The following is a 17,607-nucleotide window of genomic DNA, read 5'->3' as shown; positions in this document are numbered from 1 at the left end:
AGTAATAAGAATATCAAAGGCATATCGGCGGCGTGTTCATGTGAAATCCGCTGTTTTTTTCATAATTTTTACCTGTATAATTGTAGTGGAACCCGACACGACAGGCGTGAGCCCGCCCCGACTTCTCTATGCTCCGCCTCGTCGGCCCAGGTTCGCTGCGGCCATTGGCGGGGCCTTGGGACACGTGACCCTCTGTCAGCCTCCACAGGGAGAATGAAACAAAAACAAGGCGCGCTTACTGTATCCACGGACGCAAAGCCCAACAATCGTTTTCTATTTCCAAGCGCGGGAACGAGCAGCGAAATCTGCCCGACAACTGCAAGGATACGCGACAAAGGAAAAAGGTTTCGCGAAACGCACTCAAAAAGGGTTTTTCCAGACTTGCGACGGGCTATCAACAATGTTAATGTGCGGCAAGTGACGCGGTGATGACGCGTTGTGGTGGTATCGCGGACGAACTGTGATGGTGGTAGTAGTAAGTAAGGTGCGGTGGAGGCAGATAAGGAGTTCTCAGGACGGTGGTCGATGAGGTAAATATGGAGAATTCAACTAAAGATCTTTAAATGAGAAGTAAATGTACATTTAAAGTACCTAAAGATAGCTTGATGGTGAAAGGTGCCTGATTAGACTATGGAACTCACCACACGGGACAAATGTCACTTCGAAGGTGCACTCAGGTTCCATTGATGCACAGTAGTGCTGAAGTGATTGTACTTCGCTATAACACGACTGACTTACAGCGTGAATTTCGAATTTTCAGTTTTCAGGAGATCAAGTTGACAGGTGCTTGTCAAATTAAATTGTCAGACAGAAGGCGCTCAGCGAATCCGAGCTTCAACTTCTGTAGCCGCTTGACCGCTTATGCATCTTCTCTGAATGGAGCCGACGTGAATCTTTTTAAAGCAAAGGAGAATGAATGCGTGAAACATTGCCGCAAAGATGAAGAATTCTTCAAGCGCTCATTTAGTCGTAGTTAGCACCAACTAGTGAAATTTCCCTAATTTGAACTGATGATCACAAGAAAGCTGCCGAGAAGTTGTGAGTGTGCTCGATGAGTGAAGCGCCAAAATGAACTTAAGAAATTAAGAGTTATCCTGGCAGTCTGTCAAGCCCAGAATGTCGATCTGATTTTACATGCATATGTGGTCAGTTTCCGAGATACTGATCCGGTCATTCTTCGTATCTCCAGTTCCTAAGATATTTACTTCAAATATTGACTTGCCGATATTTCTTTCCATTTGTTTGGAGATTCATTTTCACTTCCATAGAGATAGGCACTCTTTCGTCCTTTCCTCAACCCTTTTTATGATGCGTCACCGGCTTCGGCCTCAGTAAAATCGTTGGTATAGTCAACCTCTTAGAATTCTTATATTCTTAAAGGGATCTTCAGAAACGTTAAAGATTTGAATTGACGTACTGGCCCTATTCTCGCGAATGCAAGAGAGTTCGTCACTAATGTTTCGGCAAGCATTACTAGGAATTTGAGGAACATTAGAGCGGCATTGGACCTTACAATTCCCAGTAATTTATTAGGCACCTTCTGCCTTTCAAGTCTTAGTAAAATCAATGGTGTAGTTAAACAATTTCGAATGGCTGAATAATCACATTGAATTCGCATATTAAAAGAATAATAACTTGATCCTTTAGGGAACGTGGCTGAAAATGAAAAAAAGTGAATAGATTCTACTTCGTGCTCACCTCTAAAGGTTCTTAAGAGTTTTTGTGTCTCAATTTGGAGTAGTTTCCTGCATGACAGCAGTTTCTTGTTAAAATTGTACAAATTTCAGAAAGATTAAAATAGTATTCAACCGTGCAATTCATACTAGAATCAGTTACGCAGACCATCCCTGGTTCTTCTCAGAAATTTCTTAAAATTAAGTGTCAATTCACCATGGTAAAATACGCTTTCGCTCTTTGAAAAATACAATTCTTATGATTTTTTAGATATAAAGCTCCAATCTGAGCAACCTTGTGCTCTATGTAACCTCCGTTCATAATGCATCAAATCATAAGTTTTTTAAGCTGTAACTCTAATACTCATGCCGATTTATTTACGAAGTCAGACGCTCTTTGTTGCCGGAAGTCGACAATATCTGCCTTTATTTATACCACAATCCACTGATAAGCTAAATGTCCAAATGCTGTTTTTGAGGCTCAAAATAATGCTAAAAACTTAACCTACACGCATCTGCGTTTCTTTCAAAATTTCCCGCTATCCTTTTTAGAGTTCGAGCTACTTTAAAAATATATTAACAAATTGAATTGGAAGAACATTACTCGAGTACTACCTGAGAATTGATTACATGATTTCAGGCTGATTCATATAAAATTCATTTTAGATAACATTTAGATGTTTCTCAAGAAATGATCAATATGCATTTCCATGATAATACTGTATTTTTGGCAACGTTATGCCTTAAAACAAACAATCACCGAAACAGTCGTGCATTGATAGATGTCAGGAAAAGGTAATTTATCTTTGTCGTTTCAGTTAATTAGACACATTTTACTGTTTTGAAGGGAATCTAATATTGGTCGTGAGAATAAGATATTTGAGGCTTTCGGGAATGTCGAAATGTATAATGCGATATAGCGGATGTTCCGGCTATTAGACACTTGTTTTAACATTAGATGCAGATATGGAAACCTCCTCACGTGTTATTCAAATTTTAATTCACCTCAGATTCCTCCCAATTTCTCTGCACAGTTTAGCCTGAAATGAAGTGTCACAATTAAACTTTCTAATGAAATCTCGAGCAGAGCGATCAGAATATTCATCGGTAGCTCTGTTTCGTTAAGAAGTGGCCAAATCCTGTGTGTGCATCTGAAGACAAGACGAAACGAGACCTTTTTTCATTGTAGCTTCCAGATCTTCATCACCTTCTTCTTCTCAAATGTCCAAAGGGTATTCCATACGTCTTGAAAATTTTATGAGCGTTCATCAACTCAAAATTGTGGAACAGGATTGAGTTTGAGAGTACAATCTTAAGCGGCAGGCACAAATTGTAAAACTTCAAAAACCTGATTTCTTACTAAAATCCTTGAGGCCTCACTGAAAAACCAAGAGGTTCCACTATATGCTATGAAGATTTCAGTACTATTAAGCGACTTGGAGGGCCAGAGCAGAATCGAAGTTAAGAATGCCGATTTCAGCTCCACATATAAATCAAAGAGATTACAAAAACAAAAATTCAGTTTTCAGCCCTCACCCCTTAACAAAAATTACTAAATCTCGCTCAAAAGCTTAAAATGTCAAGTATGGATGTTGAAAATTCCATGGAAATTAAAAAATTATATCTTTCAGACCGATGAATGACGAGAATTTTTGAACATTTTACGATTGTTCTCTAGTGGTCCAATAGTTAGTGTTGTAATGCAATTTTCTAATACTGTTTCTTGTTTTATATGAACTTTCCATTAGAATCTCACTTAAAACCTCTTTCCAGATTGAATCACGAACCGGGCCTAATTTCACTAATGCCTACAGTGGGGCAGCTCGAAGACGACGTCGACTTTGTGCCGGTCAAGACGCGCTCGAACACTCCTGACGGGGCCCCCGGGGGGCCCTACTGGATGCCCCCCGGTGGCTCCAGCGTGGGGGGTGGCCCTCGACACCCTATGGATGGGTGCGAGACCGGGTTCATCAACAGCCAACCCTCAATGGCCGAAGTAAGTAAATTAAAGCTTTGTTTGCTTCCAAATCCCTCAGATTTGAGCGTCATCCAAAAATAGTTGTCGTATTATTGCCAAATATCTTGATTGGTTCGAGGGTCAGGAACACGCCATTATATGGACGTGATGAAATCCATGGTGCTGACATGCATGTGGAATATAATTGATGATCTTCGAAAAATTTCTCAAGCGACAACTTACAAATCCCTGGTGGATGTAAAACAAAAAATAAATAACATTTTTGTTCTCAGTTTATGACGGCCCTGCCCCACCTATCTGCAGAGATGCCGCCCCATGGCACACCAATGAGTCCTCAGCATACCCCACCGGGGGGGTATTCCATGGAAGTGCCTCATGGTTTAGGCTCCCCAGGGGTGAATGTACCGGAGTACCCTTGGATGAAAGAGAAAAAGACCACGAGGAAAAACAGTCAGCAAGGTACTTTTCAGCATATCTAAATCGGAGCACATTCTTTCGCCACTTTCCGAAGACGCAAATAGCATCTCATTCATTCATTGTTATTTTCAGGCCAAAATCTGCTAATTAGCATCATTGTTAAACCTCTGGCTAATTATTTCTCATTCATATGAGATAAGCGCGGTTCGGTTTTGCCTTGTTATTCGAATACTATTCATTCAAGTATTCTGCAATAGCCTTAGCGGCCATTTATGTAACCGGTTGAATTATTCTGCAAATCATGCCAGGGAATTGCCTCATGTACGGTAAGGTAAACCAGACTTTGGAAAAAGTGCTATAACGATTTACAAGGAAATTATCGAGATGTAATATGGATTTTTGTGGGCGAAGTAGAGTGAAATGCGGTTCTGTTCTATTTTATGTTATGGAGAGCTTTGGTTTTCGGGGAGCGATTCTATTGCTCCTTCTACGGAATACCCGGCGAATCATAGGACATTTTCTATCGGTCACACACAAAATGCGCTTGCGTGTGGCTACTTCCTAGCTAGCTTCAAGAATGCCATTTGACTGATATAAAAACAAGTTTGAAAGTGCAATTTAACATGATTATGTGAAAAAATATGAGCTGAAATATTTCTTCGAAAAGTATAGAGTGCGGTCTCGATATCTGGTGCCTCCAGTTGGCAGATCATGTCGAAAGACATTAAAGTAATATGGCCCTGGATCATGCAAGCTGCGGTGGGCGGAGACGAACCTGCACGCTACAATTTCATTCTATTCATGTTCCGTGCCCATTTTTTATTTTTTGTAGTAAACAATGCCAGAACCTTTGATGTCAACGATTACTTTAAAACCGTCTCGGTCTGATTCTTCGGATGGGTCCAAGTCAACCGACGTTTTATTCCAAACTCTCCGACAACAAAATATACAAATGGACCTGTGGATTCCTGTTATTAATTCACGACAGCGGACCATTATGGCGGTTGTTAATTGAATGATATCGCCCCCTGCAGCGCCATTTTGTATCATTAGCACGGCTTTATGACAGCTTCTATTAAGTCGCATCCGACTAATTCTGAGCGAGGCCCGTTTTACAGCTTTTACAACGCTTTTTACCGATTTGCTCTCGAATCCCTAATCGTAACTGTTTGCTCGATTTGCCGAATAATTATTACGGATTCGAGAATGGTTTTACGTAGAGAATAAACTACTTCATGTCATCTACAACGCCTCACCAAAATCCCACTCTGTTTTAGAACCGAGGAACCGCAGAAGCGGAATCACCCTCAGTTGCATGGGATTACCTCGTTAATTTCAATCCTGCCCAATTTTCGATTGAAAGTCTTGTAATTTTTACCATTTTATTAGAGGCTTCAGTCTCAATTTAGCCAAAATAATTTGTCACTTATAAGCGACGGTAACTGTAAATTTATACAGGGTGCGCTTTTTTTAAGTATAGATGCCAATATCTTGCAAGTTATGCCGACAGTAGAAAAATCCGAAAACATGTCCACCACAATGTGATGGTTGAAAATGATTGAGGGTGTGATGAACTCACTGTCAAACACCAATGGGATATCCCCATATTATACTTCGGGGTATTATTCTTTGCGCACGGGGCCGTGGCAGATCTAACCCTTGACGACCCTTGGCCGTATTTGCCCCAATTTTTCTCAAAATGTTAAACTGAACCAGAGAGTTCCCGTGGGGGTTTGGTGCCCCTATTTATGATTACGCGTTTTTTTAACGAGATTGTTGACATAATGTTTGCGCCAAGTTTGAAAACTGCAACAGATTTTCACTGAAACGTTTACAAGGGTTTTCGTTGGAGTCTCAGTTAAGGGGGAATGGTATTTTCAGATAGTTCCACCCCTGCTTTTGTGTGATTCACGAAGAGAATAAAAATGAACAATTCGCCTCAAACGCACAGAATGTACGGGGTGCCAATTTGAAAATTTTGCTATGGCTCTATCTGGGGAGCAAAAAAAGATATTAAAAATTCCTCCCACCAATTTTTACAACATCAAGAAGGAACCAAAATGATCTACTAACCAGTCAGTTCTCTCTTAGCCCCGCTTCCTCAGCCACCCCAACCACACAATGTTAAATGACAACCCCCTGCCTTATCTTCAAGCTCTCAAAAAATGCTTTCCGATGGTAGCTTGCAAAGCTACACTTGATCGGGCAGTTTTCGTTTGATTAAGAAAAATCTAATTGAAAAGTACATGCGACCTGAGTCAATAGAGAAACTTCAGGCAGGAACAATTGAAGAATTCAGAGCTATTTCCGGAAAAACATTTGCAAACGTATCTCAAGCGCGTGAAAATAGGCTCCATTATTGTCTCCAAACTAATGGAAATCATTTCCAGCATTTATTAAATTAATTATGAATAAATTAAATGGAAATACATGACCTGCGATGAGAGATATTTTCACAAACTAATCAAGTTAACAAAAAAAGGGACAAAAATAATCACAAATGTCCAATGTGACCACCATTATTGTCACATAAACTGTGTTAAGTTTCAAAATCGTATTTGTAATAAAGTCCTAATTACACTTCATTTAAATTTTGTGTGGTCTGTTAAATTTTATCTGTTATTTCATTGAAGTCTGCATTATCATCGTTATAAACTTCAGTTTTCAAATAGCCCCATAAAAAACTATCCATGAGGGTAAGATCTGGGCTGTTTGGAGGTCACAGAATAGCTGCTGCTTTGCCTGTCCACACTTCATACTCATTGTTTCAATAATATCTTACTTCTGCTATATTGTACGGAGGTGCTCCGTCTTGGTGCCCAATTTGGTTATTGTACTTTATCAGAGGAAATGCTTTTAACTCATTTTCTATGTTATTTTGCAAGAATTGCAAGTATCTTGCCTCAGTCAGATCGTCCTCCTAAAATGGTGGGTCGAAGACTTTGTTTTGGTGAATACCACACCAAACATTGATTGAAGTACGACCTCAACATGGGATCTCTTCAATAGAACGAGGGTTTTTGTTTGCCCAAATACGAGCATTTTTATGTCATAAATGCCATCTGTTGTGAAAGATGCTTCGTCGGTTCACAGTATCTTCTCAAAAATTCTCAAGTCTTACATTTCTCAAGCACAACATCTATTCCTAATACTCTAAACTTCATATTCTCTCAGTATCTGTTAGTTTCTGGCCGGGCATTGTTCTATAACGATGATAGTAATATTTGTGGAGGACTGAAATAACTTTTCCTTGACTTATATTGAAATACCTTGGAGCATTCACTGTAGAATCACTTGGCCTTTCTTTAAAAAATAAATATGTTTATGTTTTCTTATGTCAGCTTAAGGTACAACACGAAGGAAATATCGTCTTACCTTGGAAATATAATAATATCGTAAAAATCAATTCTTCAATTGGAATAGCTCTTCGTTGTCGTCTCTTAAGAATTTTTCCTTCTATAAAGCATGGTTCAATACAGAGTGTTTCAAAACTATGGGATAAAACTTCTGGGGGCTGTTCAGTGCATCAAAAGAAGACATCTGAGTATAAGACCCCGTGTCCGCAAATGTCAATTACGTGAGCAGCAACTTAACCCACACGGTCCGCTGGTAATGTTGATGGCCATTTGGTTAGGCCATACCTGCTGTCCAATCGTTGAACGGGGCCTATTTACAGGCGTTTTCTACAAGATGTCCTGCCGGAATTTGTTACAAACGTTCCACTAAACGTTCAACAGCAAATCTAGTTGCAACATGATGGTGCGTCTGCACACTTTTCTCATCAACCCCGTCATTATTTGAATCTTCAGTTCGGACAATGTCGGCAGAGGTGGTGCGGTTCCGTGGTCCCCTAGATCGCCCGATCTAACACCTTTAGATTTCTTCTCTGGGGGACACGTAAAGTTTCTGGTTTAAGAAATGCTACTGGAAACAGACTAGATTGAACGAATCAGTGCGGCATTTAAAGTCGTTCAAAATTATTGCCAAACTCTTATGCAAATCTGCAGAAACCACGGACGACGTTTCAACAGGTGCAATGAAGTGCTGGGACGACATTTTGAGTGTTACTTTGTGCAAACAAATTAAAATGGAACGTACTGAAACTCGATGAAGTATTTTCGCTCATAACTGTGTTAAGGCCGTAGCACCTTAGGAAGGCATTTGCGGGTTCTCGTACCTAGATATCTTCCGTCGATGCACTGAACAATCTGTAGAAGCTCCGCAGTTCTGAGACACCCTGTGCGATAAAGTGAACCTCGAGAGGGTAGAGGAAACTCAGAATGCAAACGAACGTACTCGGCCCGAGCTGCATTAAAATTTTTATTATTTTTGTGAACTAAACGAACAAGTTCGAACTTTTCTTGTTGGTTAAATATTACTTTTTTGTCAATGAACAATAAGTAATAAATGAGCTAATGGGACGTCGAAGTAGCAAATAATACTTCGACTTCTTACTTTTTTGTCGTTTCGCTTCCGACCACTCATGGCGTTTTTTCACTACTTTACTTAAATCGAACATCGGAAACTACTGGAGCAAGCCCGGACATATATATTTTTGGAAAAATTGGCGAACTCCAACTACGCGTTGATGCACAGGGGGTTCCCATAAAAAAAACTTCTTTTGGATCCTGACGTCCATTTGTGTTTTCTAATTTCATAAAAGTGTACGTAAATGTAAACAACCTTTGTGTAAACAAATTTTCCTAGCTTGAACAGCGTACTCGCAGCAACTTGTCAACTTACAAAAATTAACCCCGTACGCGTACTTATGGATATCTGTAACGTGGCCCTGAACCAAAATGGGATGTGGATGCACCGGATCATCCTCCCCGACATGTTGCTAAACAAATGTAACAAATTGGTCCGAAATAATGAAAATGGGATCCAGAACAAGTGGTTAACCGAATTTGCCTGTCCACTTAGTACAGACTGAGAGCAACTGCGTGAGTTATTGCTCTCCCTCGTTTTGGGGTGAGCCACTGACGGGAGCTACTCCATCTTTCTTCCTGTTAAGCACGTCATTAATGTCTGACGTCTTGATAACATTCTTACGATTCTATTTCGCTCTATTCGCTACCTCTCGTTTGATTTGCGATTTGTCTAGTAAACGACTCTGGGAATTCGAACAGTCGGCGTACGACTATCATGGATGTCCCTCTTCCCATGGCTATTAACATTTTTCCTATATTTAAACATGGCTGAATTAAATATACCTTACCCTTAACGGTATTATTGATGTGGGTAGAAGTCAATAACGTCGAGTCTTGAATTATTTAATAATAGATAGTGAATATTGAGGCGGCATAGGCGATATCGCGTGTAGGAAACTTGAAATAACGAATATATTATGTAATATTTAAGCTTAATGTTTGTATCGTCCGAAAAGCATTATTATGAGTGGCCCATTCCTTTTGATTTTTCGAGGGAGGTAGGTGGCAATGGAGGTGCACGAACTGCCTCGTCGGTTGGAGCGCCTCCTGTCGAACAGGGAGAATTTTCGTGAATGAATTTCAAAGTCAAAACTGGCGAGTGTCCACGAGTTGACCACCTCGGATCGAACACCGAGAAAACAGTGGTAAATACACAACAATGGACAAACACAAAAATCAGATTCCCTCGTATTGCATCAGCGGCAGGACTATACAAAATAAGTCATCAATCACATTGTCAGTCGTAGGGTTCAGCAAAGCATTCTCGAGAAAAATTACGTCTTCAAAGATGCGGCAGAGGGTCCGTCACACTGAAATATTAAAACTGATTAATTTCACGTCGAAGGATGTAAAAGAATTAAAAAGTCGATTTCCAGAAAGGAGTTTCAGTTTCGTGTCTGCCATTGAACCAATGGTGCATTTGGCATCGATACGTTGCGAAAGGCAAAATAAGCGTAAAACCTCCCCATCAGCTAAAACCGGAATCAGATGATAATATTTAATATCGGTGGATGAGAGATGTGCTAAAACGGGGGGTGGATAAACATTATTAATAGTTGGTGTCTGATGGAGATGTGCAAGTCATTCTACGTCAGTTCGTGTCGTTGTTTTCCCCCTGATCGATACCCCAAGCAGACATTTTCATGTCATCTTTAAACCATAAACCAAAATCTTGTTTCGGTTCACGACGGCTCGCGAATATCAATATTAAACTTTGAATTTCGGTGCCGCAGGGAAAGCTCCTCCTGAAATTTTGAAATTGTGATGAGGACTGTAATTGATGGATAACAAACAGCTTTTAAAGAAAATGTCTCTCGGTAGCGTTTTGCGCATATCGCAACGCTACAAATTTAAAGTTCTTGACGATGTTGAAGTTATATTGCAACACCTTGTGATGAAACGAGCGCAGAGAAGATATGTGGAAAATGACCTGTGACGCAATGGGGACAAAAAAGCTCCTCTCGCCTGTACGGTTCCATATGGACTAAAAGGTGATATCGGGTTCGCCTTTGGGCGCTGGCCCAATCCGTCTATGGAGAAATGCAAGTTTTTTGTTTTGTTGAAGTTTATGGTTTTGTTTTGTGAAAAAAAACATGACGTTGCGAAATTGTTTTCAACCTGATACCGCGTCCGGTTAAACCGGAAACTGACCCTTACACCATTTTTTTAAATTGAATATGGCAGTTTCTTTTAATGAAAATGGTTTTTTGTCGGAAATAAACACAAGCTTCATAATGAAATATAGCACCGATTCTCCACTGTTTTTTTGATTTATTTTGATTTTTGCGGCTTTTCCACAACTCATAGAGTTTCACCGAAACTGAATTATCTACAAAACTATTTGACGTTTGTTGATGAAACAAAGCTTAAATTACTGGAAAATTGACAAATTTTCATAAACGATTAAGAATTAAGAAAAATATTTGAAAAAAATTATTAAAATTTAGAATTCTTAAATACCCAAAAGTCGTTTTTTCCAAATAACGCCCAACAGTTATTTTTACACCACGAGTTTGGAAGAAAAAAGTTAACAAATACGATATACATTATAAGTTTAGAAAATGAGTGCTTTATAACTAAATAAAAAAAAAGTATAAGTAAAAAGTATAATTTCTACTGTGTAGATAATAGGTACATCAGCGCACCTCTACACGACCATGTTGCTCAATGTTCAATTTGATTGTTTGTTTTGTTTTCTCAAAAAACAAAAACAAATACATTAAACTTGTAATTTCCCATGTACGGATTGTGTCAGCTCCCAAAGGCGAACCCAGTATAGGCCAATATCGGCCCCACGGAGAGGCGAGGTAGGGCGACGGCCCGGGGCGGTAGACTAGGAAAGACAGCGAATTTTCCTGGTCCGCAATTTTCCTTGGGGGCAGGGAGACGATGGTTAAAAAATTTTCCCAAAGCGCCGGACTTGCTAAAGCCGACCCTATGCGGTTCGTCTCAGGAACACTGCTACAGGTACTTCAAGTTTTCCTGATAAGTCGCCCTATTCGTTTGGGTATTCGTGTAGTTGCTGAGCACTAGAAAGCTGTGACATTGTTGATGTTTAAAACCACATCACCAGCGTCCCTATGCCAGGACAAGGTGTCATCCAATTGCATCCCAAAAAATCCTACAAAACGACTTAGGAGAACAACATAGCGAAGCATCGCACGATGTCGTCGAGCACCTCGACGTTCACCTCACCATTCACCTCACCATTCACCTCGCCAAGAATTGAAGATCGCCTCTGATTTATAGAATGAAGAAGTTCGCATCGTCATAGTTTATTCGTCACATTTTTAACGAACAAAGAGGTACTAAAAATGTTTTCTCATTCAGATGGTGATAGTGACTCGCTAAATAACTTAATATGGTGGATACTATTAAATACATTTTGTTTATGTGAAATTTGGTCTGGTCCCTCAACCAGCACCACATTATCGATTCCTCTACCCCCAACGTACATTGAGTGCTTCCATCGGATCGAACATATCGAGTATTTCTAATTAAATGCAACGTGCACTATTGCCGCAGCAAGGGAGTGGGGGGTTCAAACTAACCAATCACAGAGCAAGTTTCAAGCACCTCGGCTCTGTGAGGGATCAAGTGCGATGCTGAGTGAATAACTTCAGTTGATTTACCATCGCCGAACGGCGCGGTGAGCGTCGAGGTGCCCGAAGAAGTTCAATTCTTCACTTTTACCTTTAGGCAAAAGTTTCTTATCGCCGGTACGCGTTCATAGGCGTCATGTAAGTTTTTCTCTATTTCTCCGAAATATTTATTTCCTTCTTGTTATCTATAAATTGAATTTTAAAAAACCATTCATTACGCATAGCCATAAGAACTCGTTATCCCGATGACGCTCATTGCCGTCCGTCCTCAAACTTAAGACACTAGTGTCATCAGCGTAGTTAGTAATGCTGCATGATTTATTGGGGCGTGTCAAATTCAAAATATCACAAATGAGAATTAAGAAAAATAATGGAGCAAGTTTGCTACCTTGGAGAAGTCCATGGCCGGCTGTAAACGTTCTTGACATACTTCTGTTAGAACTTTTACCGGTGTATATATAACATGACTTTGTCCTCTTATTTATCCATTTAGGGAAAATGCACTTTAGACCAAGGTTTTCGCGTTCTTCTAGTACAATTCTGTGACTTAGGATGTCAAAAGCTTTGAAAAGATCTAGAATTGTGTCCATGGGAATCTCTTAGGTGGGCACATAGGTGCGCTGTGCTGTAATCCCATAACCATGCTTACTATCACTAAATGGGCTGTTTACCTTTAAACGATCTATTATTCTAACCCTCATGACTTTTTCGACCCTTTTGAAAACGAAGTGGGTAACCTTGTAAGTTAACAGTTTTATCGATATCTTCATGTGTGCCGGAGTCATTAGAGAGTTTTTCAGTTCAATTGGGAGAATTCAAAACTTCAAATGATTTCTTATATGTCAATGATGTATTTAACAAAGGAAAAATCAATTTTACTGAAAACTCATCACGACCACTATTTAACGTGTTTTTTAAGATTCCCAGCGCTGTCGCTCAGTTCATCCTTATTTACTGGATTAATTATTAGTCTCTGAAGAGAGCCTCCTATTTAATGTTAATGCAACATTATTCATGTTCTCGACCGAATTAGTTACTTCAATCTGTAGATTGGTCCTACATTTCTCCTCAAAGTTCTGGTTACCTTCTGATGACTACTAATGAGCTCCATCTCCACCCAACATCCCACTGACGACACCCTGGCTTGCCTCTGATTTATTATCTGATTTTCCAACTTGAGTACTATAATAATCTGTTTTTTTCACAAATATAAATTTTTAAATTTCGTCGTAGATATGTATATGTGCGCCTATAGGAAGATCAATGATATACTTTGAAGCGCTTATACATCTACATAAAATTGCTTTTTTGAGTAGGAGGAACTGAGGTCCTCAAATCAACATTTTAATTTAATTCATCGGTCACCACGAATATCTATCGGAAAGAGACACCGGTTCCGCGCATGCCGACCACTCTACATACCTCCCGAGTGGCTTCAGATCAATGAAGAAGTTATTTTTAAAGTTTTTGAAAATACCAAACCACCAAGTAAGATTATTGGACGTGGTCCTACAAATGTGGGAAGATGAGAGGAAACACAAAAAACAGCTCCGAAACAAGATCAGAAACTGCGATAATTCGATGTCCAAATTCGAAACGTTCCATTTCCTCATCGATAAAATCAGAAATTTTGTATCGATTTAACGCATCAGAAATGGCTTAACGAATTCTTAGTTTTCGTTTTCTTTTGTATGTCTGGTTTACTTCCGGCCCCCATTATCGGGCCGAGAGTGGAAATGTTGCTCACAATGCATATACAGAGTGTTTCATGAACGTACCGACAAACTGCCAGGGGATGTAGAGCTCATAAAAGAAAATATTTAGATTGAATGAAGTTAGGTCCGATATCGGTTTGTTTCCAAAATACAAAATGTTTCATTTCTTTCTTTTATTTTTAAATATTTTGAAAAAAGTTTGGGTTAAGTTCATGAAATTAGGAACACTGTGGAAGGATAAATGTCCCTGGCAGAATATTTCTAGAAGCACCAGTGGCGTCCGTGCGGCCATCCAACGTTTCTACGTGTGAAAATGAGCCAGAATTTAACGGAGCCGTCATTTGGGAGAAGAGTATTATTTTGCGATGAGGCATGTTTCACACATGTTTATCTTCATGTCCTGTGTCTCTACTAAAAGAAAATTAAATTAGTTTCAGTAGTAAATCGGTCTTGGAAACCCATATTGGTTTTTTGGTAGGTACAAGGATGAGAAATTATTTTTTGTCGTAAAAACGGCTACTTGAACAGTAAAACGCTTCGAGGTTCTTTTTACTAAAAACTAATGGAATATTAAAAAATATGTATTCGTATAAAAAAGTCAGTTGCGCACCACTTTTTTCATAAAAAACATCGCCTTGAATGGCGTCACGGACGCTGACGGTGTAGGATAGAGATATTCTGCCCACACTTGAACGTGTACATTTATCTCGCTATAGGGTGTCCATAACGCCATGTCCTTAACCCAAAACTGTTTTTGAAATATTAAAAAAACAAATGACAAATATCTCTATATCTTGGAAACAAAGCGATTTCGGATTTAACTATATTCGATCTAAACGTTTGTTTTCATGAGCTCTACATCCCCCGCAAGTTTGTCGGTATGTTTACGAAACACCCTGTATACATTTTTCAATTTTATACGAAATATTTCTTATACACCCTGTGCAATAAGACTGGCTGGAAAAAAATACTGGGCGTCGTTGTGTTAGAACCAACTTTTTATGGTCCAAAGTTGCAGCAAAAAGATGTTTCTATGGAACCAGGTATGATATCGAAATGTCGCCGAAGCAAAATGACCTTGTAGTAGTTTTTTGCATAAGGAATAAGACTTTGGATTATCTACCTTAAACACGACAGCAGTTCGCCATTCACTTAAAGCACCCTTAATTCAGTTCAAAATACATCTAAAACCAATGCCACAGGAGCCTGCAGTATTAAAACTTTTTTGCGATTACTGGTATAGACATATGCGTTCTTTCCGTTCTAAGGGCTCCCAGCAGGAACCTTAAAGATCTAAAATTTGCAGGGTAATTAACTGACAGTGCAGGAATTTTAAGAGCGTAAAAATGTCACTGAGCCAATAAAAAGACGGTTCTTCGTCGACCGAAAAAAGCTCGATCGACGAGCACAATGTCTTGGAATTGCCAAAGAGCCTTCCGAGAGCAATAAAAATTAAAAACTGCTGCCTTAAAATTAATATTTTATGCAACGGGGACAATATGGCCATGCTGGCAGATTTTTATAACCCTGTGAGTAGGCGATAAAAAATCTGAGATAAATCATCTTGAGGGGGACGAACCGGAACCTCGCCGACATCCACTAAATTCCGCATAAACCAACTTTGAACTATTGTTAGGATTGCGCCTCTGTATCGCTTGAAAACTCACGAAAGTAAGTGGTATGAGTGGTGACGTAGATAGCACCCCCATGGACAGATCTAACCCCCGCGGAGAGTGTAAATGCGGATCAATTCATTATCCGTCGGAGAGTAGGTCAAAGCTGCAACGTCATCGCCCGATTACACTGCTTGAAAAATGATCCTGCTGACACTTCCGATCGCTACTGGTCAATGCTGGATATCCCTAGGTGGTTCATATAGAAATTAAATTCTACTCATGCATGGAACGAATGTGAAGACTTCATATGCGGGAGCCACATAGTTAAGCTTCCAGGAGGGCTTCAATTGCTTCGCTTGTAGAACCTGTCTAATAGTGTAACTCGGGGAGGACACCGGTGTCCTCTAACCGCTATTGTGGGTGGTCTAGTGGAAAAATGGCCTGCATTTCGGGATTAACTAACATCGCATGTCCTATTGCGACCGATGCACGCAACCATCCTTTCTTGGACATGCTGTATAGAGGGCATAAACTCATATAGCTTTTTCTGAACTTTCTCTACATCCAAAAGCTTCTACAGACGAAATCTCGCAAGAAACCTCTGCGGGGTGTCCTTTCTTATTTTCTTTTATCATCGTTTTTTCAAAGGACTCCTTCTCGAGGAATAATGAATAAACAGTGGGGACTTAATGACTTGTGCTGATTGCAGCAATGGCAATAATTTCGGAGCAGTGTTCCGTTAAGACGTCGAGAAAACCGCGCTGCGCCCTTATTTATATAGGTGAGCTGCAATTTTTAATTATTAATGGGATTTCCCGCTTTTTAAGAGGAAATAAAAAGATTTAAACTGCGGAGAGTAAAATAAAGCCAGATTCAAAACTTTTTCCTACGAGCGTGTGATAAAGGGGCTCCGCCGAACGTGTGCAGGCAAGAATTTTGTCGCACATTAAGCTGTGTGGCAAGTGTCAGCAACCTTTGCGGGCAATGCTGCGAAGCGTCTTTACCGCACTTGATCGCTGCCCGATCTCCCTGTCGCGTCCTTCGGACAACTGCAAATCACCGTGCGGCAAACCATCACTATTCGCACTTGTGGGGCATTAAATAACCATTCTGAAAGCACGCATCTAGACATGAAGTTGTTCTTAAGACTACAACTGAAATGGAATGGAAAGATGGATTTATCATTACATCTAGTGATAGATATTAATGGCAGCAAACTCAATTTGGTAGCGTTATTAAAATTTATAAAATCTGTTACGCCCGTCCAATTTCGTGGTTCTTTCGGCCTCAAAAACGTCGATTAATTTCCTTAAAACAAAGAAAGAAGATCTTATGAGGGATCCGTCGTGACAAGAGGCAGACATAGACGTGTAATTAATTATTGTGTTTCTCGTAAATGGATGGATTTAATATATTCGGGTAATCGCGTTGGGATATATTAAATAGTAATTGGTTCACGGGAATGTTCCTTAGTTTCGACGAGTTGGGGATTTAATATCGGGTTTATGAGTGTGCATTTTGATGAGTTTCGTAATTCCATTGTATTGGCCAGTAATCGAAAACAAAGTTTACCATCAGAACATAGAGGCAGATCTCGTCAAGAAAAGACCAAAAGCCAAGAAAACCGTGACTTGACGATTTGATAAGACGCTGACTTGGCCTTCCAGGAAACGGGAAATAGGGAATATGCGCCGACATTATAGGAAAATGGATCCATTATGCGACGTTAAACTTCTCTTTTCGAACATTATAACGTTAACGTTTTGGCGCAACGAAGGGAGCAATGGATCTCTAACGGTTGGAAATTTCACCATCATCACTTGTGTAACTTTTTTCCCTGGCAGCATCCATAGGGAGGGCCCACTTGCAAAAAATCCAGATTTCCTCTCGCCGGCGGTAACGAAGAGAGCCTAATGGAAAAAATATACAAATTGTTGTCGGCAGATCCGAGAGAAGTCGACGTTCTTTTTATTATATTTTTTCGGTTGTAGAAAATTTCCAAATACAACATCGTATTTTACAGTAAATCTGGATAATCCTCGAAACCTTGCTATAGGTGAGACACGAAACATAATAAATTTTACCCTCGACGGTGGAACTTCACTAACCGCTCCTAACAACCCTCAAATTGCCACGCAGGGAGCAGTTGAACTCCAGGGGCTCGTCGTGATGGCCT

General features: G+C 39.9%; 1 protein-coding gene across 3 annotated transcripts in view; it reads left to right on the top strand.

The window, feature by feature from the left end:
• Nucleotides 1-254: 254 nt before the first annotated feature.
• Nucleotides 255-17,607, top strand: part of pb (proboscipedia) — a 34,847-nt gene continuing 17,494 nt past the window's right edge. For all 3 annotated transcript variants that reach the window (XM_066294410.1, XM_066294411.1, XM_066294409.1), the window contains exons 1-3: nt 255-530; nt 3,447-3,669; nt 3,924-4,110. In XM_066294410.1, the coding sequence (XP_066150507.1) occupies nt 526-530; nt 3,447-3,669; nt 3,924-4,110 (415 nt within the window). In that variant the 5' untranslated portion in view covers nt 255-525. The remainder of the gene's footprint in view (nt 531-3,446; nt 3,670-3,923; nt 4,111-17,607) is intronic.

This window comes from Euwallacea fornicatus, chromosome 21, assembly GCF_040115645.1.
Source record: "Euwallacea fornicatus isolate EFF26 chromosome 21, ASM4011564v1, whole genome shotgun sequence".
In the NCBI taxonomy this organism is placed as follows: domain Eukaryota; kingdom Metazoa; phylum Arthropoda; class Insecta; order Coleoptera; family Curculionidae; genus Euwallacea; species Euwallacea fornicatus.
The sequence above is the reverse complement of the archived record's forward strand: the minus strand, read 5'-3'. Positions and strand labels throughout refer to the sequence as shown.